General features: G+C 37.6%; 1 protein-coding gene across 1 annotated transcript in view; it reads right to left on the bottom strand.

Moving 5' to 3' along the window:
- The window catches only part of PTPRO (protein tyrosine phosphatase receptor type O), a 198,760-nt gene extending 187,327 nt beyond the window's left edge, over window positions 1–11,433 (bottom strand). Inside the window, exon 1 of the mRNA XM_090275111.1 lies at window positions 11,362–11,433. Coding sequence (XP_090131237.1) covers window positions 11,362–11,433 — 72 coding nt within the window. The remainder of the gene's footprint in view (window positions 1–11,361) is intronic.
- Window positions 11,434–22,508: the final 11,075 nt, after the last annotated feature.

Here is a 22,508-nt window from a genome sequence, read left to right as displayed (position 1 = left end):
ATCTGAAATAAAGGTCCTGGAGTCAAAGTTTTATGTGATACATCTTGTTCTTTTAGTGATAGCACTTTTTTGGCAGTCAATTACTGCTAAAGGAGAAGAAAAATGTAGCAGGTATTTAGGCTTGGTATTCAAAACAGAAGTTTGAGGATATGGGCAGTTTATGTGTCTCTCAGAGAATACAGAGGCACTAATACCTGAGAGTCAACAAAGACAAAAGAAAACAAAAATTTAGAAGCTAAAATCCAATATGTTAAAAGGATGCACAAGGCCAGAGAAATGAGGCCTATCGTATTTGTGAAAGTGTCTGGTTCATGCTTCGTTCTTAAACACTAAGTGCCTGGAAGAAATTGTCAAACTTCTGAGAGAGAGGAGTTCAGAGAAGGGAAGGAGGGAAAAGGGACAGGAGAAGACTTTCAGGTCTGATTTGATCTCTAAGATGAAAAAAATAAGTAGAGGTCTTTCCATGTCCCTGTCCTTCATGACTTCTCTGGTGCCTTCCTGATGTTTATAAAGATGAAGGGAAGGCAGAAGGGACTTAAGAGCTTCTTCACAGGCAGACCCTTTTAAATATGTAGTTATTCTATAAAATAACCGACACAGGCAATTAAATTTCTTGTTACAAGATATAATCAAGCTGCATATTAGATTCAGGAAGATATTATCTCCCACACAGAACTCAAGCCCATGTAGCTATTTTCTCTCTCTCTCTCTCTTTTATTTTTTTTCCTTAACTAGAAGTTTTTATTGACCAGTGGATGATAAAATGTGTGGCTCTTATTTATCCATGTGGTTTAATGGCCGCAGCGTAATCCTGGCCACTTGTAATATTCCTGCAGTGAAATAGAGGTAGGAGTAGCTATTGTGTAGCCATTTTCTGATGTGTTAATGAATATATCCCAATGCTTATATAAGATAAAAAAGAGAGAAAAAAGGACTCTCTCTATATAAAGTATAAATAATGAAATTATAGACCAGGTAGTAGAGAGAAAAGATGGAGCAAGAAGAGAAATTGTAGAAAGATGGGATGATAGGAGGCTGGCGGGTGTGCACTGCTAGAATGGCGTAATTCCTCTATGCACTAAGACAGGAACTGTGGAATTCTTCCTCAGTAGGAACGTTGTACCAAAGCATTCCAGGATTTAGCATGGAGCTATGGTGCCGCACAAGGGAGAGGTTGGTCTGTGAGGCCATCTGGTGAGATGCAACTTGTCAAGCTCCCAGATGGTTTGTGAAAGAGAGAGACTTGATATTGAACTGAGATCAGCATATAAAAAGAACCATGAAATTACAAACTTAAAACCCATTTTTTATATAATATTTTGAAAATTTTGTTAAGGAAATGTTACATGAATGTTATATGATCTGAAAGATCACATATAAAGGTTTTAATTTATAATATGGAATCATTTCAACAATATACACCACATTTGTTTTCACCTTTTTTAACAAGGTGTTTTATTAATCAGTAACTTAAGTTACTAAGTTAGGAGGAAGAAATTGATATTATTCTCATTGATTTATGTGCATATATCCAAATTTTATAACACTTCTGTGGAAGGAGGTCTAGTAGAATTTGGCCACTTAGAATTCTTCGGAAAATCATGCTCTAAATAGTGCCATATTTATGAAATACATTTTATTACTTGAAGAGAATCTGTTTTTTCAACTTAAATTTCCAGATAAATGTATTTTAGAACCATTTGGATTATGTTCACCAATGATTCTGAAAATAATGTAATCAGCAAGCATTATATTCACAGTATGCCATATTTCACATGTTCCCATAACTCCGGGGGGGGGGTGTTTAATATTAACAATGTTTAAAAGTGTGAATTTTGAAATGGTGCAAATTTCTTATTATTTCTGTTTTTATCAAGACGTAAAACCTGGTTTTTTATTTACTTTCTATTTTAGTAATTTTTGCTATGGTTAATGTGCTGGGGGGTAGAGGAGGGAGATCCCAGCTTCCATCTGAGTGAAATTCAGACATGCTTGAAGAATTAGTGAAATCTGCTGACTCAGAGCTGACAAGCTCTTAGGGGAAAGACAAAAAAACAAAAACAAACACAATCTTGACCCTGTAAGAAAGCCTTAGATATGAAGTCAAAGGAAAATGTTGAGTGCATCAGGGAAGCTATTGGGGTTGCCAGTGACAGTAGCTGGTGCAGAGAGGGGGGTGTCTAATAGGAGAATGTATGACCTAGAAGGGAAGAGGTTGTGGCATCAGGAAGAATCAGAGTTCCATAGCAAATGTCCCACTGGACAGACTGAGAAATACCTGAGTGGGCACTTTAATGGAGGGAACAAGACTGATACCTCATGTGTACTGATGAGGTCAATTGCTCTATAATTGGGGTTATTACTGTAAATGTGTACATATTTGTACCCACAGATGAAACTCAAGGAAACAGTAAATGATTAGCACAGTATTTGTCATATAATTGTTCAATAAATGTTCATTAAAAAAATAATGAATTATGATTGAACATAACTTATGAAAGATGATCAGTGATCACAGACATAAATACTGTACAAACAAAATGCTTGATAGTATCATATTTATGAAGTTGGGTGAAAATCATTTTTATAGGAATTATCTGATTGATAGATAAGAGGTGGAGCTGAGCTGAAAATATTTTGCCATTAGACATAAATATTTTATAAATATTATATGTTAAATTGTTCTAGTCACATAAGGAAGCCATGATTACAGGTGACACAAAGTTAACTTGAGTAGACAAATACGATTTTTTAAAAATGTAGACAATGTACTGCAGCATTAATAATAGCACGCTGTGACACACGACACACATGGACAAATACACAGAGGTGTGGAGAGGGGAACCACCTCTACACCAAAGCAAATGAAACAAAAGAATGCCATCATTTTTAATAAGATAATGTCATGTGTTTAAATTGTGCCTTACAGTTCACAGATTGCTGTCACAGATTACCTCATTTAGACCGCACAGTAATCCCGTGAGGTAGAAGCGACGATGATTCTCATTTTACAGAGAAGTGAAGTGACAAAGCAGTTGTGGGCAGATAGTCGTTTCTTCCTCTAGGCTGTCTTCTTCTCACTGAAAACTCTAACATCTTTTTTTTTTTTTTTTAAATCAGGTAGTTGGTTTTCTCTAACCTGAGGCCTATACTATATTTTATAAAATATCTATTTAAAACTTAGAAAATATGCTCATTCAAGAATTCTTCCCAGCTGTCATTTTGCTTCAGAGTGGTAGAAACCTATAAAGGTGGTACGCCTTCAATAATAGTACAGCACATTTAGTCATGGGCTGTCTGTTCCTTCAAAAATTATCATGAAACAGATTGAGAGCTAAATATGAAATGCTGAGCTCTCCAGTTAAAGAGACCTCATTTCATTCACATCAACTCCAGAGAGATCAGACAGAAGAAATGGCTGAACAATTATTCCATTTTTTTTTAGTCATGGTAGTATACGTCCCTGCTCAAGGTTGAGACAATTTACAGAGAGGATGTTATGGCATAGTGTGTTTAGATAATAACTTTCTCAGCAGGACATGTCCTAAAGAGGCAATAGTCACATTCTGGTGTCTTCCTTCTGTAGAAGCATCATTAGTTTAGTACTTCATGAACAAATAGAAAAAAAATTTAAAAAGAAAAAATAAGATTCCCTCGGGCAAATTAAGAAGCTCTTTAAAATTGTGTATACAGTTAATGCTCTTTCACATCTCTGCAAATATTGCAATAAATTAAATTAAAAAACAAAAAACAAATAAAACTCTTATCTTCAGGTATGCTTTTTCTTTGCAAAACTAATTTCACAAAATAGTCAGATATGTAATAATGGGCCGCTTGGGGATGTAATTTTTAATGTAACTTAACATGTAAGTCATGCGTAATTAATTATGTCTTCTGTTTACATTTTGTCAGATAAGAGTATTAAACTGAAGACCTGAGAGTAACACAGAACACTACCATTAATCTGTTTAATTTACAAATCTAATGCAATCAAAAGGAAGACATTAGTGTGTTAAAATTACTTTTTGTCCGGGTGGTATATTCATGGAGGGAAAGGCATGTCTGTGGTATAAAAATCACATCAAGCCAGCAAGCCACGAAATCTCATATAAGGTTCTAAAGCCAGGGTAAAAATCTTCCTGGGTACTTACATCATTGACTACAAAATCTCTGGACATACAAAAGTTGCCAGCTTCTCCACGTCAGCACATTACATTACATTCAGTTCTGTGCATTTATCTACCAAAGTGCTACGGCTCCAGAGTCAGTTAACCGAAGAAGGTAATAAACAAAGATATGCCTGACACTTGTGAATTTATAGAAATCCTCTCACAGTCAGCAGGCTTTGGTCTGGGACTGTATGACCAAAAGACCAATTGACAGACAGGAGAAGTTGCAAGCAAGATTTTGGACAAACGGGAACCAGCTGGCCCCAGGGGTAACCTGTACCCCATTTCTGTCCATATGGCAGCCCCCATCAGTCCCCTGTGTCTCAGGATATTTCCAGGTGAAGAGGAAGAGGTAGACATTGTGAGTTAGAGAAATAAAAGCCATGTCAGAATTTTCACACAAAACAGTATGCACAGGTTCTATGTATGTTCAAACAGACCAAAGTTTTGTTCTGATCTCCTTCAGGAGTTTCCCCCTTACTGAAATGATGATAATGATATACAGGAGTATATAAGAACAAAACAATATCATGTAGTCCCTGGGGCAGCCCCCTGATAAAAAGCAGCCACTCAATAAATGGTAGTGATAGTATTGTCACCATCATCTCCAGTAAGGCAGTAAAGTTCGGAGGAATCATCCTCTAATGTATGCCTAAGATACATTACATTACATTACATTTCCTTTGCGACATACCTCATATACAAATATGGCACTATTGGTAAGACCTTGATTGCTGAGTTGGTAGGAGGTTTATGTATATAACAGACAGATTTAGATCTCCTATTTAGTTTTTGGCTAGCAAATGTTATTTTATCTTGTAGTTTTAAATAAAGTGTAAAACTGTAGAAGAAATTCTACAAGGATGGGGGCATATACATGTGAATTATAATTACTATACTATAATTTTTGGTCACATGTAGTGGATGTAAATTTTGGAAGTCAAATTTCATTTATCTCTAAGAGTGCATACAAATTCATGCATAAACAAATGATCCAGGGGAGTTGAAATCTAGGGACTAATTTACTGAACTACCCAAGCAACAGAGGATTATTTTATCTAATTAAGACAGAGCACACATACTTAGAATTAAGCATCTGCATTGAACAGCAACTTCAGAATTATAAAAGCAATTAAAGCTAAAATGAGGTGTGATAATTTTTTTCCTGCACACCACTGCTGAGCTAAAGCTCATTTTAATGTTTGTCTTCGTAGCACTGTTGAACAGACGGTTATGAATAGGAGCTCCTGGCTGGGCAAAACAACCTCTCTCATCACGTGTCCAATCACGCATCCTCCTCATGGCCCATATCCTTCCTCTCTTTCAGTCAAGCCTCCTGAATATGACTTACATTTTTTTCACCCTCTCACTTTTGAACTTCTATTTTTCTGATCTGTGATGTTTTTCTTAAGCTAGTCCATGTATCTGAACTCTATCAGACAAGATTCAGATTGAAATCTGTCTTCCATCATGAAAACAGTGATCCTTTGGGCCTAAGCGTTCTGCCTTATCTACTACAAGAGCACTTAGCTGAATATAGTTGTCTGTTTCATTCATTTGCACATTAATATATGACTACTTCAGTCATCTACTACCTTATTAAGTTATATATTGCCCTTTAACTTGCTACATGTTTATGATATTTTTCAAAGTGCCTTCCTTACATGGCCAGTTTAATGCATATTTGATGATGGGTTGAAATATTTAAACATCTATTCACCTTCATAGATCTCCCATTTATATCTCCTGTTTTACTCATCTCTTAAGCTTGTCTTAACTTTATATTTACTCTAATTTATGTATAGTATTCCAAGATGCTGCTTCATAATAGCTAAAAGAATAGAAGAATAACATTATTTCATCAATCAATAAAGTATTTTGTCCTTACCTCCAACATTGGTAATTTCTGTGACTTCATTTTTAACTGATTCTCTGAAAAGTCATTAAAATGTTGTCTTTACCATTGGTGTTATGGGAATTATAAATGATAATGCCTTAACATTTAGTCATTTCCAGAACTCAGTATGCAGTAGATAAATCTAATAAGACTATAGTTCAATATGTAACCTTTCTCATAATGCATTTGAGTTTGCAGCTAATGGTATTTTATTGAGGTCCTTGTGAACTTTCCTGAAATTTTCCACATTTATTTAGATATCTTTAATTTTCCTGCAAGAGTAATTATTGTCTTTTAGAGACAGTCCTCAGGAAAGAAGCTCTATCTGTCAACTGGTCAGGTAGAATACTTAGCAGAGTGTCAGGCACACAAAAACAATGTTTAAAACATTTTTGAGGTAGTTATAAATTTATGGGAACTTTCTAAGAGATGTATAGAAAGGTCCCATGTACCCTTCACCCTGTCTCCCGTAATGTTGATATGTTGCATATCAAAAGGAGAAAATATCCAAAATCAGGAAATATCCCAACTATGAAATTGACATTGGTACAATCCATAGAACTTATTCAGATGTTACTAGTCATTTATGCGCTCATTTGTGTGTGCTTGCGTATATGTATATATATATATACACTTTTATCACATGTATAATTTCATGTAACTACCACCATGATCAAGACACACAATTGTCCCGTTATCACAAAGCCCCCTCATGCTACCTCTTTATAACCACACATACCTCCTCACTGCCAATCCTTAGCAACCATGAATTTGTTCTCCATCTCCATCTTCAAGGATATTTTTTAAATAGATTCATACACTATGCAACATTTTGTGATTGCTTTTTTTTTTTACTCAGCATAACTTTCCAGAGGTTTATTCAAGTTGCTGTGTATATCAATAGTTCATTCATTTTCATTGCTGAGTAGTATTAAATGGTATAGAAATGCCAGTTTGTTTAAATTCACTTATGAAAAGATATTTTGGTTATTTTCAGTGTTTGACAAGTTTGGACAAAGTTGCTCTGAACATTCCTGCACAAGTTATAGTTTTTGATGAAGATAACTACAATTCATCTTATATGACTAATTCATTTTGTTTGAGGCCGAGTTTTTCAGAGATGGGTGAGATGGATGAAGAGCTAGTGCCCACCTACTGCAACATGTTTGTTAGTATAATCAGGAAAGAGTAACCATCTTTCCTGGTTTTTCCAGAACAGGTCAATTTATGTCTGTTGTCTGGCATAATGGCCTTTTCACTCTTGGAAGTGCCCTGGCTGGTTTGATAAATTATATAATCACTCTGATTCAGATTACTTAAAAAAATCCCAAAGATTGCTAATATGCCTGCTCAGCTATGTTAATTAAATTGGATTTTGGTAATCTTTCTGAGTACCTGTGACGTTATTCTCTGGATCTAAGAAATGAGATAGTCTTTATGCAATGTAAAAGTCTCTACTGTTCCTACCTCCTTCCTGTTAGAAAAAAGATTTTTCTTGTGAGTCATTTTTATGGTTTGGGACAACTTCCAAGCTCATGTCTTAGTGCTACAACTGGAGAAGGGAGGACTCTTCACCACCATTGCCAGTTTGAAAACAACGGCAGTTCCTATAGGTTTGGCTTAGATCACATGCCAATCTGAAAGACAGTGGTCAGTGAGATGCCGACCCAAAATGGACTCAATTTGGGTCACAGTACATCCTTTGACTGACCACTCTGTTCAGTGCATTGAGGTAAAGTAAGAGGATGGTATCCCCTTTACAGACTATATGGACTAAAAAGGAGGAGATTTCCTCAAAGGATATCAATGGGGGGAGAAGATGGTAGACTTGGCCATTGGAGGAATGGTGATCTGAGCAGGCCCTGCAAGCTGTGCCTACAGTACACTGCCAAATGCCACACAGTTGCCAAAGGGCATAGCCAGAATGCAATCCTATATCTTTTTGCCTTGGAAGCCTATATTCTTAAGGTATTTTTGTTTGCTTGTTTGTTTTGTTTTTTGGCATAGAGTTTAACTGTAGAGAAATAAGAAATAAATGCTTGTCAATATAGCATCTGAAATTTTTCTACATAATTAATAGTCACACTAATGAAAGACACATATAGGCGATGATCCCCAACACTTCATAATTATGATCAATACCTGTTATCATGCATGTCTTAACTGATGCAAATACAATTGGGAACTGGATACAACTTACCGACAGACCTATGTCTTAATGTCCTAAATTGCAGGGGACTAAAAATGTTCATGTCTTGAAAATTATCATAATATATTTAAGTCAAAAGAACATCTTAAAATAGTAAGACAACTTGAAACTCTTTCTTTTCCTTTTTACATACATACTCAGATACACACACATAGGAAAAAATTTGGAATGCTGAATCCCCAGATGGTAGTTATTTTGGAATGGAGTGTATAGAAATTATACTTTCTTCTTCTTCTGCCTGTTCTATTTTATACACTTTCCACAGTGAATATGTATTAATTTTCTAATTCTAAATACATTTTGATAAACTTCCTCTGTATGATGTATGTCTGATTCAGACTAAAAGATTTCAAATGAAGAACTCCCTACTTCAGAACCACAAAAAACTACACAGTAAAAATGCTGATTGAAGATCTCAGCATTGCAGGAAGAATTTTAATAAAGATTCTCATTTGGTTCCCAATTAACCTTCAAAAAAAATAAAATAAAAAGATGTTGAAGCAATCAGATGAAACAAATACAGTTGACCTCTGAACAACATGGGTTTGAACTGAGTGGGTCCACTTATAAGCCAATTTTTAAAATAAATACTATACATTGTATTTTGTTTCTTTACAGTTTCTTACAATCTTCTTTTGTTTATCTTACTTTATTGTAAGAATCCAGTATATAATACATATAACACAAACTATGTGTTAATTGTTTATGTTAGCAGTAAGGCTTCTTGTCAACAGATAGATATTCATAGGTATCGGGGAGTCAAAAGTTATACTTGGATTTTTGACTGTGTGGGAGGTCAGTGCTTCAGTCCTTGTGTTGTTCAAGGATCAACTATTTACACAAAGTGAATTAAAGGAAGCAACCTGGAACACTTCTAAAGAGTGGCTGGTTTTTAGCAGATTCAACAGTTTCAGCTAATTGAAAAGAAACAACTTACTAGCTAAGCTTTTAGAATGAATTCCATGGTACTTAATTCTAAGTCCTTGCCATTATTTTTAGCACTGTTTTGACGATACCAGAATTTCCATATTACAAATCCCATGTTTCTAACTATTTTAAATGAGGCCAATAGTCATTTCTGAAAGACTAATTAAAAAAGTATAATTTAGTTAGGGGAAATTGTAAAGGAAATTCCCCATGATGATGAAAAATCGTCGTCGGCAGCCGTCCGTCTCGAGAGACGATGGTGTAGCTTCTTAAGAGTCTATCTGCACCACCGAGAATGGTTGTGCAGTCCGACTCGGGAGTGACACGGTACCTGTCTCCTCCCGTGTTGAATCGACATCTTGCGATGATGCTGGAGTGTCCTCTCCAGTGAAGCTGAAGCTACAGAGCCTGGGAAGGGTGATATGGAGGGTCTGCTGTTGCCCATGCAGCAGACCCCCCTCTCTTCGCAGCTGAAGGGTCCAAGGGAAAGACGGAGTCAATACAGCTTGGTTTCAGGTGCGCCGCAGGAGTTGCCGGTGTTGACTACAACGTCAAACCGCCTTAGGGACTCCGGCTCCGGATTTTCTGTCGGGGTTTACTCCCTTAGCCTTTCCCCTGAAGAGGTATGCCGCAAGGCAGCGGAGGTTTTCTGGAGTCAGAGTTTTCCTTCTCTGATGTACCCTGACTGGAAGATCGAACCAGCGACACTTAGCTCGCAGGCCGACGCTCAATCCACTGAGCCAAACCAGGAAATTGCTGTTGTATCTGAGATACTAGTATGAGAGTTTAATTCTGATGCAACAACTCAGAAAGAAATATATAAATGTGTTCTTGAAAATGTACAGTAATTTTGATTTTATATTTAAAAATTATTAAATGTAGGAAAAACAAGTTATTAATCATAGATTATTAATGTTATTTCATACTTTCCAGATGCACTTTTCCACATCATAAATTCATGGAGGGAAGGACCTCCTTTTAGCCATGTATGTGAGGGTATAAATAATCTGATTACAATTTCTCCCCCTATTTTTGGCTCTAGAATATATATTGATTTATCAACAAACACAAAATTAATGTCATAGAAAAAAATGACAACTAAATCAAACTTCCTGATTTTACCAGTACAGTATCAGTCTATGGATATAGATTAACATAAGATAATGTAATACCTTTCAATTCTCTAGTGAACTACTGAATTTTATAAGTAATAGTATTTGTTTTAAGCATACATTTCTGTATTTTAGTCATTTAAAAATCTTGAGAATCTAGTTTTTTTATATATACACAAACATTTCATTGAATACAGCACTAATTTAATCAGCCCATTTAACTAACTGTCCATGTTTAGATAATAAAATATGTATTATATAGTGTTTAAATTACCATTTGTTTTCATATAAAATCACCTGGTGGAACCTTATACAGAATACTACATTCATTTTCTAAAATCCATTTAAAAAATTTCTATGTAGTACCATATGCTTTAAAAAAAATTAAAATTAGCATTTTCAGAAATAAAAAGAGCATAAATTTAAGTATTAAAGAAAAATAATAATTGATTATCTGAGCTTCAATTATTTGTGTGAGTCTCCAGAAATATCTTTAGAAACCTAGAGCCAGCCTGGGTGCATCAACATGCATAGTGAGAGAAAAATGAGGAAAAAAATATTTTAAAAATGCTTTTTTATTATTAATTTTCTTTCTTTTTCATTCTTGCTTATTCTGTTACAGCTGTCCCATTTTTTTCCGCTTTGCCTTCCTCCATCCAGCGTACCCACTGTTCCCACAGTCCATCCTCACACTGTTGCCCATGTCCATGGGTCATTCATACTTGTTCTTCAGCTACTCCCTTCCCCCTTCTTTCCACCATACTCCCCCACCCCCTTTCCCTTGGTAGCTATCAGTCTGTTCCCTGTTTCCATGTCTCTGGTTCTATTTTGCTCATTAGTTTTTTGTTTCTTTTTTCTCATTAGATTCTTCTTTTAAGTGAGATCATATGGTATTTGTCTTTCATCAACTTAAAAATTTTTTTCACTTTGATATTTTCAAATTGTAAAGCCAAGAAAAATTACTCGGGCACACATTTTTTTTTTTTCCTCATTAGTTTACTCTGACCTAATAAAATAGCAAGAAGAAAAATGTGTGAGGAACCTTACCTTGATGTCTGAGAGTTCATTTTCACTTGTAATAAAACCACTGCTCCTTCCATATGATCGACCAAATAGCATTGCCAGCTCATCTCCCTGTTGATTGCACACACTCTGCAAGTCCCACTCAGCATCGTCTCCCTGATAGACTCTCCCTCCTTGTTCCTCTCACTGTGCATCAGCTCCATTCCTCACACTTGCATCCTGCTCTTCCTCTGTCTTGAATCTGCCCCACACCTTCTGTTTGACCTCCCTCACCCCATTTATTCATTCAACAAATACTCAACAAACTGAGCATCTACATGAGCCAGGCATGCTTCCAGCACTGGAGATACAGCAGTGAACAAAACCAGTGAGGTCCTTGCTCTCATGGAACCTATAAACATTCCAATGGAGAAGCTAAGTAATAACGAAGACCTAATATAACATCACGCAGTGAATGATATACTCCCTGAAGCAAATACACCTGGGACAAGGTGGTAAAATTTTAGAGTGAAGGGAATGATTTTAGATTGACTGTACAGAAAAGACATGTTCAGGAAATACCCTGTGAGCAGAGATTAGAATAAAATAAAATCTGCATTAATAGAATGCTTACTATGGACCATGCATTTTTCTCACACTTGTGCTCTCTACCCCTTCCCATGGTTCATCATGGGACCCCCAAAGGGCAGAATGAGATGATCTACACAACTGTCTGTTGTGGCCAAGAAAGAGAAGAAAGGGTAATAGGCAGAAAAGGTGGGTTCATGTAAACAGCTTAAAGTGGTGTGATGGGAAATGGAGGACAGGACAGAGAGATGTCAACCTTTTCCTATTTGATCTTTATAATCTGCCAAGTCTGTTGGCAAAGCAATTATTCTTTACATGTAAGAAAGCAGGAACCATCACAATGTAGTGTCTCCTGAAATGAAATGGAGATACAAGTAACGTGTGAAAGCTCCAACCAGAAAATAGTTTATCTCAAGACCAAATCAAACAACAAAACAGTTGTCCAAGTGTGGACCAGCCACCGCTCAGCTGTTAGTAATGTCACCAGTAAAGGCCAATTGGCAGTAATATTACAGACAAAGTCTAACTCCCAGCTTAAGTTTTCAGCTAGATTTTTCCAAAGTATAGTTTTATGATTCAATATATTGTTCTCTTGTCATATTAAGATAACATTCAAAAATACTGTTAAAATAAGTTTTCTATTTCTTTAATAGTCAAAAGTCAAAGAACCATTTGTGATACAATTATCAAAGCCAGAGTTGGCACAATCCATAAAATAAGGAGAATGTGTATTTTTTTTCTTCCAAGGAAGTTTCTTGCATATCGGTCCTTGACAAGGAAGTTGGGAATGGTTGCTCTCCTCCTTGCAAGTTCTTCTGATTCTGAAATTTAAGTTATGATTGACTTTGCTGCTATGTTTTCCTTATCATTAAGGTTATATTACTCATTTTAAAAAAGAGAGAGATTTAAAAAAATGTATCTAGTATACAGGCATAGATAGTGTTTCTTAGAGTACATTCACTATTTCCATGAATCACTTTTAGAAAAAGATTCTACAGTCAAACTTGGTAAATGTTAGACATACACTGTAGTTTCCTTTTGGAAGACATAATGCATATTAACATACTAAATGTTCTAAGAAATCCTGGTAAAATATAATAATAAATGAACTGATATGAGTTCAAACAAAGTTAAACAGATTATCGACCCAATTAATGTCATTAAAGAACTGTTTATTTTCATTAACGCCTGCTAACATTGCAAGTACCTAATGATCCATGGAGCACATTTTGGAAAATTCTGCTCTGTACACATTCTCATTGTTCTACCTATTGATTTTGCTTAGGCAATTTGTACTGTCCTATACCTTCTCTTTTTATTTTGTCTGTAACACTTACTGAGTGTCTACTGTATTCTAGGCACCATTTAAAGTGCTTTATGGTTAATATCTCACTTATTTCTAATAAGAATCCTCTGAGATAAACACATAACAAATAAGCAAAGGGGCTCAAGAGAGGTGAAATAACTCTTCCCACATTCTTCTGCTGGTAAGTGGCACAGCTGAGAGTAGAAACTGAAATCAAGTCTCTCTGACCTGAAGTCTTGCTCTTCAATACCAGAAGCATGCTACCCCTCCCAAGCTCCACAGAGACCCACAGCCTACCTAATTCCCAGGCCAACAATATATTCCAGACTTTAGTTTACAGAACCTCACTGTTGCATTTGTTATTGTTGGCAAATGCCTCTCACTTGAAATTCCTCGATTCTGGATTCCCTTGATTCTGCTCTCCTCTTGTACATCTCTGGCTGATCCTTCTTCATCTTTTTATGTTCCTTATTAAATGTTGCTGCTCCTCAAGGCCACATCCTGGCTCGCTGCCCTTTTCTCCTTTGCCTTCTGCTGGGACATTCACTTCTCTAGGCCTGTCCTCTCCCCTAGACTTCTGATCATATCCAAGTACCTGTTTTGTTAGACACTTCAAATTCAAGATATCTACCACTAAACTCATCATGTCCAATATCAGTTGGGATCCCAGCAGGGCACTTAGTGGGAATTCTAGGGAGTTTAATCAAGAGACTACTAATAAAGTTTCCCTGGCTGGTTTGGCTCAGTGGATTGAGCGTCAGCCTGCGAGCTAAGTGTCGCTGGTTCGATCTTCCAGTCAGGGCACATCAGAGAAGGAAAACTCTGACTCCAAAAAACCTCCGCTGCCTTGCGGCATACCTCTTCAGGGGAAAGGCTAAGGGAGTAAACCCCGACAGAAAATCCGGAGCCGGAGTCCCTAAGGCGGTTTGACGTTGTAGTCAACACCGGCAACTCCTGCGGCGCACCTGAAGCCAAGCTGTATTGACTCCGTCTTTCCCTTGGACCCTTCAGCTGCGAAGAGAGGGGGGGTCTGCTGCATGGGCAACAGCAGACCCTCCATATCACCCTGCCCAGGCTCTGTAGCTTTAGCTTCACTGGAGAGGACACTCCAGCGTCATCGCAAGATGTCGATTCAACACGGGAGGAGACAGATACCGTGTCACTCCCGAGTCGGACTGCACAGCCATTCTTGGCGGTGCAGATAGACTCTGAAGAAGCTACAGCATCGTCTCTCAAGACGGACGGCTGCCGACTAATAAAGTGTGGAAAAGGAATAATGATACTGAGCAGGGATGGAAAAGCATCCAGGGACAAATAGCAGTGAGAAGGTATTGCCCTAAAAGGACAAGAGGAGGAAGCTGTTTCTGGAACTTGACCAGAACTTTTCCTTGTAAGAGGGGCAGGACTACAGGACTATGCGACTAGAAGAGGAAATGAGGCCACTGCTTGACAGGGGCCAACCAGGGTGGACACTGGGTGAGTAAGTGTTCTTCTTTCTTTTTCCTACTGATAATCTTCAGTTTGTGCCTCTTATTAATCAAATTCAGTCTAGGCCAAAGGTCAAAGAGCCTGAAGAAGCAGTCTCTACAGGGAAGCTTCCTGGTATTGAACAGGGTGGAGAGGGGGGTATGTTAATCTGGAGGGAAATAGACACTACATAGTACATGTGCTATTTAAAACCACAACATTCCAGACAAAAGTGTTCCTTACCTGGAGCGTCTAATCAGTCTTGTCAATTTACCTATTTTTAACATTGTCTCCCTTCCTTTAGTTCCTTTTTCCATTACCCTGCTGTTAACATTTGTCATCTCTTAATTGGACCATTACAATAGCCTCCTGGCTGTTTTAACTGCTTCCAGGCCTACTCCACCTTTGGGATAGCTTTTCTTACCGCCAAAGGCTCCATCTAAAATGCAAATCTTAACTCATTAAGGCTTAATTAAGTTCTTTAATAATCCTCTTCACCTAAAGAATAAAGACCCTACTTTCTGGCACAGCACTTAGAAATCTCCCTGATCTGGCTTCTATGACTTCATTTCCTTTTGTATACATTTGTATTTTCCTAAACACTGTCATGTTCTCACCACGTTGAATTTTGGCTCATGCAGTTTCCTAACCTAACTCATCCCACATATATGCTCCAAGACTCAGCTTAAGCGTCATTTTTTAAGAAATCATTTCCTAAGTCATGAAATAGGTCTCCCTTCTAGCACCCCATATTTTCCTCAGTTAAAACAACTCAGCAAATATGACCATATTTTAATGACATTTTGTTTTTCCATGTTTATTTTCTCACCATGCCATTTGTGGGGATTAAACTTATTCCATTTCTATACCTACATTATCTAATATAATTCCCGGGGCAAAATAGAAGCTCAATAAATGTGTGATTAACAGAATGGTTTTGGGCTGTACATTATTTTCTTGGTATCCAAAAGATAGACTTGGTATTTAAGGAAAAAAAGTAACTCTTCAATGTGACCATTCTGAATTTGGAGAAAGACTGGGCAGCCAAGGAAGTTGATAGGATGTTCAAGAAAAATAAAAGACAAAGAGAGATTAATTAGGAGTTATAGCTAGGATCAAAAAGGGGGACTGTTAGAGTAAAAGTAGAATCCTGGTTCGGAAAGTAAGGTAGAAAGAGTTAAGAGCCAGACCTCAGATAAGACCAAATATACAAAGGGCACTGAAGAGTCTCCGGAATGCTCTAGCAGCTGGTTTGTATATGCCAATCACAAGCGCCTGTGGGTGGAACCAAGAGGGAATCATGATTGGGCCCAGTACACAGGCCCATAGTTGGTCTGGTACAGATTAAGGGCAAAAGCAGCAGAGGACAGAAATTCCACTGCACTTGATTAGGTAAATAAGGGGTCAGAAAAAGGTCAGGATTAAGGTAGACGCATGATAATATTTTCTCACACATAGTTTTAAAAGTAGGTGGGCAGAAAGAGAAAAAATAACAAAAGTCTCACTTTCAAGAAAAACAGTTAAATGAGATAATATTTAAAAAGAATCATTGTGATTTTCGATTCCTAAGTTGTACATTGCATCCTTATTCTTTTTATTTGCTAGTAAAATTACAAAATCACCAGGTTTATCTCATTTTAATTTACTTTATGATAAGAACAGTTTTGTTAGGAAAATGAACTATACAGCATTTCTATTTAGGAAGAGTTAAAAAAAAATAAACAAATATTTGATAAGGAAGTTAATATATTTTAATATAAATAGAACAGCAATATATTTGTTTTCACCAAACTTTTTCATTCAGTTCCCTAACTTTCACTATATTTATTTTTTACAGAAATTACTGTGCATGTTTATAATTTGTAACACAACTCTCTAAGTCAGAGTCCTATTTCCTATTCAGATTCTCTGTTTCTGAAATATTTTTCCAAGTGTGTATCATTTTTCTTTATTTCACATTAACGTTTCAATAAAAAGCAAAAGAAAATCCTTTTAATCAAGAAATCTCTACAACCTGTTCCAAACACCCTCTGTTTGGTGGTATCGATACATTCAGAATATTGGGTGGCCGGATGCCTCCAGCAAGTTCTATAGAACAAGTAGATGTGAGGAAGAGGGCACGTGTGGTGGGTTGAAGCTGGAGGCAGAACACAAGGCTCTTGTCCTCGTCTCTGCTGATGAAGAAATGAGGACTCAGGAGTATTACTTTTCCGGAAAAAAATAACATCATTCTTTTGATCTATGATTCCAATAAGTTATTAATAGAAGGGACTGCTACTATTTTTAGTGTAATGACTGCATTGTAATTATAAGGATTTAATTCACGTAAAAATAATGTCTCATATTTTTCTTAAAGATGTGTTCACAAGTCAATATTGTGATATTTAACACATCTTAATCAGAAACTATTTATACAATGCCAAACATTTGGATCCTGTTCAGTAAGCTTCTATTGTATGCCCAATACCACATACTAAGCACAGTGGAAGACAAAACTTTACAATTATTTCAAAAATACTTACAACATATTTGGAGTAATTAAATAAATACACTTAAGTGCTTTCCAGTAAAGTTCATCATTGCATTAGGGCTATGCTTTTGAAAAGGCAAGAACATTGGAAGCACGTACCTAAAGTTATTAACTTAGGAAGGAAATGAAAAATGTCTGTAGTCATTGCTGTTCAGTTGCTACTAAGCCTTTAATTTTGCCGTACTGCTGTCAATCACAATGTTTTATACAGGTTCACCAACTGTATCTAATACCAAAGATCTTTTGCACACCCTCAAGACTCAAATTTGAGTTATATATAAGACTCAGGAATCAATGAGTTTATAAGTTTAAATACCTTTAGTTGGATATTTAGATACTAGAAATAGTGCTACATTTAAAATAAAGTATTACTCATATATTGCTTTTAATTACCTATGTATATAGATGTATATTATTATGTCCAAAATGAAGCAAAGGTATAGTGTGAATTTTTTATTCTTTCATAAAATAATAATCCTTCATATAACCAAGAACAACTGCAAACAGATATGCACAGAGTAAAGTATTATGACCAATCTCCTATAGAAACCCAGCCCAATGAACCTTTTCCAACTTACTGGGGATGTCACATGTAAAAAGGTTTCTCCCAAAGCTTGGCAAGAACATTTCTCAAAGGAGTCAGTGACGGAGGAGCAAACTCTATTGCTAGGAGGATAGTTCAGGTGGTTCCAGAAAGAAGGTGAATCCTCAGTGAGGAACATGAAGGTTCTTGTGTGTGTGTGTGTGTGTGTGTGTGTGAGAGAGAGAGAGAGAGAGAGAGAGAGAGAGAGAGAAGGGGAGAAGAGGGTAAGGGAGAAAAAAAAAGGAGGAAAAGGCAGACTGACCTTGGAAAGTGGATATTTTTTCCTGAATAAAAGTACTATGGCCAACATCATAACAGTCACATTTTCTAAAATTAAACATAAACCTCTTTCAGAGACTATAATCAAGACCTTCTTTTCAAATGTGATGTTCTTTGATTATGTCAGATAAGAGCAGAAATAGATGGATATATAAAGAGGAGGTTAAGAAAGAAAGAAGGATTCATGCCAAGCCTATGAATTTAGGGAAACATTTCAGTTGACTACTAATGAGCATCATTTCAGGGAAGGGAGAATTTATATTCCTATAATGTCATAGTTTACAGCTTACATTTTAGTTGACAAAATCGTGATATACAGTGAACTGATATAGAAAGTGATTTTTGGAGAGTGGTTTAGTAAAGATAAGTGACAAAAGTTACATTGTTTTCAAAGAGAATTATGTAAAGATGCACAAGCAGGAGATTCACCAGATAAATACTCCATTTACATTCATATGTGGGTAGAAGGTTTTGAAATTAGTAGGCTCCCAATATGTTTGATAACAAAGTTCTGCTTTTGCTTTCTATTTGTATATATATCCTTAATATTAATATTAAATAAAAAACTTAAAACCAACACTGTGCTTATGCAACACCAATTATGCAACTATTCACCTCATAACAAGAAGTGGATGATTTAGACAATCTGAGACCTGATTAAATGTGCCCCTCACTACACCATGGATAGGGAGTGATGTACAGTGACATCCACCACCAGGCATATTTGGATTTTGAAATTGGTAGGCTCCCGTATATTTGAGAGACATCCATGGCCAGCCACTGAATATCTCAATGAAATTGGTTCTAGCTGATCACACAGATTCAAGTTTTCAGCTCCCCACCATATATATACATCAAGCTGCTTGTTTCTGATTTATGAGAAAGCTAAAACTACACATCAAGCTTCATACTTGAGTTTCTCTCTGGTTAGGGATTTTCATTTTTATACAGGGGATATTTCAAATGGAGCAGTGAAAGATTTATAGACATATAAGAACTACAGAGATTTGGGGGGAATGATTTGTTTCTTACTCAGCACACATAAACTCACTTCCATTGAGATTCAATTGACAACCTGGTATTTAATAATGGGATTTTTTTTTTCATGTTCCTGTCACTAACTGCGTGTTAGGTCTATTTTACTGGCACACATTCATGACCTTAAATCCAGAAGTTTCTGCAAATTATAAAGAGATTATACTATTTACCCAATTTACCAGGTAATATGCACTATTCCCAAAATGTAAATGCTTTACCCTATGTACCCAATTTGCCACTCCGAACATCTCTTGTCAACTGTAACAAAATAGGGCTAAATGAAATAGCAAATGTGAAATACCTGGAAGACTGCCTGGCACATAGTGTGTGTTCAATATATATCACACTGACTGGGACAGTGGTTATCCTTCCTCTGTTATAATTTATATTCAAGTGATATAAAATACTGCATTTATATAAAATAAAGAGTAAAGCTTTACAAAATTATTTGTCCCATTAAAATATTTACTTAAATGACCAGCTTTATCAATGTATTTACAATGTGATGAAGTTTACCATAACTGACACTGATCTCCAAATATGCAGAAGTGCATCTTATTGTGTGGAACAAGGTGAACCTCTACCACAGTCACTGAGAATACCATTATGCCATCATTGACTATTTTCTCATTCCAATACCAAGTTTTGATTAGAACTTCTACCACATTTTTTTTTTTTTTTTTACATTTTAATTGCAGCACTCTATGCCCACTCCTAAACCATTTCTGGAATTCTCATCCAGGGTAAAGAATTCAAATGAAACCCTGCAGTTGTGCCAAAGGTTGGCTTTGGATCAGATGTCATACATATAAATCTAAGCTGTTACTTAGTTAAATGTTTGGTGATTCAGTTTGTCACTTTAGGTGCAGGACAAGTGTTGCATATACAAATAGTCATGACAAAATTTGACTAATAGAAAAATTAATAGAAAACTTAAGTCTAATACATTGTGGCATGTGCTCATGAAGCCACAACCTCCTAGAGTAAAAGCATATGACCAAGTTTATTATTAAACAGATTTTAAATAAAATTATTATTTAAATTTAGGATTAATGTATAAACATATTAAATATAATTTAGAGTCTTCCTCCTCCCTGAAACTATTTTCCTATTTTCCATCAAGATAAAGGAAAATGTGGAATATTTAAAATTGACGCTGCTCTCCATCCTTCGGTCCTGCTCCACAATCTCCTTGTCAAGTGTTCATAATTAATGGTGCATGTAAGCAAGAAGTGACTCTTTGATAAGAAAACATTTGCATCCATTAATGTTTCATCCGTTTCTAAGGAAGATATCACTGTGGTGCTGAAAGAATAGCTCCCAGTGACCGTAAACAGTTTGCTTTGATGAGAATGGACAGGAAGGCTCATGATAAAACTAAAGTAGACCCACTGAAGACACAAGTAGCAGGCAATTACCTCATAACTTCACACCACTTTCCAAGAAAACATCTAGCTAAAATTTTTTAAAAATTTTTTTATATACAGTATAGTTATCAAACTAAGATTTTTTTAAGCAGCCACTTTCCTTTTCCTCAAAGTAAAACCCTGAAGTAGGATATTCCAAAGAAGACACGAAAAAGTAAATTATACAGATTTTTATGCCGTTGAAATTTAGAGGTATCATTCCCTATAATTACAGTGGGGAAAGTGTTGAGACTCTGTAAAGGGTATTCTCAGGTTGGAGATTGAAGACTTGGGGAGAGAGGAGTCCCCTCCAAGCTCACACTGACACTCCTGTCTCAAAGAAAACGGTGCTCACGACCCACTCCCAGCAGTCCATTGGCAGCAGGGAGCTCAGCTCTCCGTGTATAATTCCAGCAGAAGGTAAATTAAGACAAAGCAGGCTCACACTCGGTTGGGGGAGGGCAGAAAGGTTAAGCAACATTGGGGTGCAGTATGGTACGACCAGAAAGAAATGTGACCTCTTTTTTTCCCGAGGAAACATTATCCAACGAGCCCACCTCTGATGCGGACACGAGCGGTGGTAAAAGAGCACAAGGGGCGAAAGCTGGAGGGAGCAAACTTCCCTGTTCTTCCACCACCTCCCATAAGACGGCCGGGAACACGCACATGCTGGGACAACAAAGCGTGCAGCGGGCTGCACCGCCAGAGCTACCAGCGGCCCGGCCCTCGCGTCCCGAGGCGCGCTGTTCCCGGTGGCAGAGCGAGGGCGCTGGAGCACCGGTGCAGGCAGGACCGCCGGGACCGGGATGGAGGCTCCCTACCTTGAGCAACACAAAGAGCCAAAGCAGAGGCAGGAGGCGGCGGCCGCCACTCGTCCTCGTGGGCAGGTGCCTCATCGCGGTGCAGACGGGGTCCCGGAGGGACGGTGGCGCACGCGGGTTCCCCCGGGGGCGGCTCACAATTGTGAACTGGGGCTGCAGCCTCAGACCTTGGGCGCCGAGGCTGCTCCCGGAGGGCTCATGCTGCCTTTCCAATCTCCCCGCGGCTGCTCTCTTTCCCGTTTTGCTCCAGGAATCCTCCAGGAACGTGCAAGGCGCTACTGTTCTTTAACAGCTAAGGATGGAGAGGGTGGGGATTGGAGTGGGCGAGGCTCTGCTGCCACAGCCACCGCTGCTGCCAGAGGAGGCGCGGGTCCGTGTGGTGAGCGACAGGCGGGGACCCTGCCCCGGCCTGCCCAGGCCCTCTGGCAGCAGAAATGTTCTTGAAGCTGCGGGTTCATAAAGTGACAGCAACCTCCCAGCCCTCTGACCAGGGTCCGGCCGTTGCCTCTTATGGCTGGACAGCCCCTCTCCAGGCTCCGCCCCAACCCTTTCCACAGTCTCGGACTCAGGAGTTCCGTGGGGTTTCCCTGACTCCTCTTGAGCAAGTCGGGGACCAGATCCCAGCCCCCCTCGCAATCACCCTACATCTGCTCTCAGCTGTGGTTAAAAAGGACCAGTAACACCTGGAAGGGAGTGGTGTTTGTGATGGTAGTGATGCAATGCATGGGGTGTGTGTGTGTGTGTGTGTGTGTGTGTGTGTGTGTGTGTGTGTGTGTGTGTGACACAGAAAGAGAGAGAGAATAACCCTTCCCCCTTTCCTTCTCCCTATCCCATTTAAACATGCGCATACCTCAGCAAGGAAGATATGGCACAATTATATAGGAGCCATTTGAAATCAGTTCTTGTAAATTTCAAGGGCTGTTCTTTGATACCATTCATCTTGTAAATGCAAAAAGACCTTTCACACTGATGCATGTTTTTATATATATTTTGCTGTATTGTCTTTCTGTTTTTTCTCCACCATTTCTATCCACATTTGCTTAGCTTTTGATGCCTTTGTACATAAGTACATAAGGACCACTTTGGGGAAACATTTACAGTAAACAGTGAGCAGTAAAGCATTCTTCAGTAACTAGCATTATTAATACTTCTTCAAGTAATACTCTGATTAGAT

The sequence above is a fragment of the Furipterus horrens genome, unplaced genomic scaffold (assembly GCF_987537825.1).
Source record: "Furipterus horrens unplaced genomic scaffold, mFurHor1.1.pri manual_scaffold_4, whole genome shotgun sequence".
In the NCBI taxonomy this organism is placed as follows: Eukaryota; Metazoa; Chordata; class Mammalia; order Chiroptera; family Furipteridae; genus Furipterus; species Furipterus horrens.
Note: the sequence above shows the minus strand (reverse complement) of the source record. Positions and strands in the feature narration are given on the sequence as shown.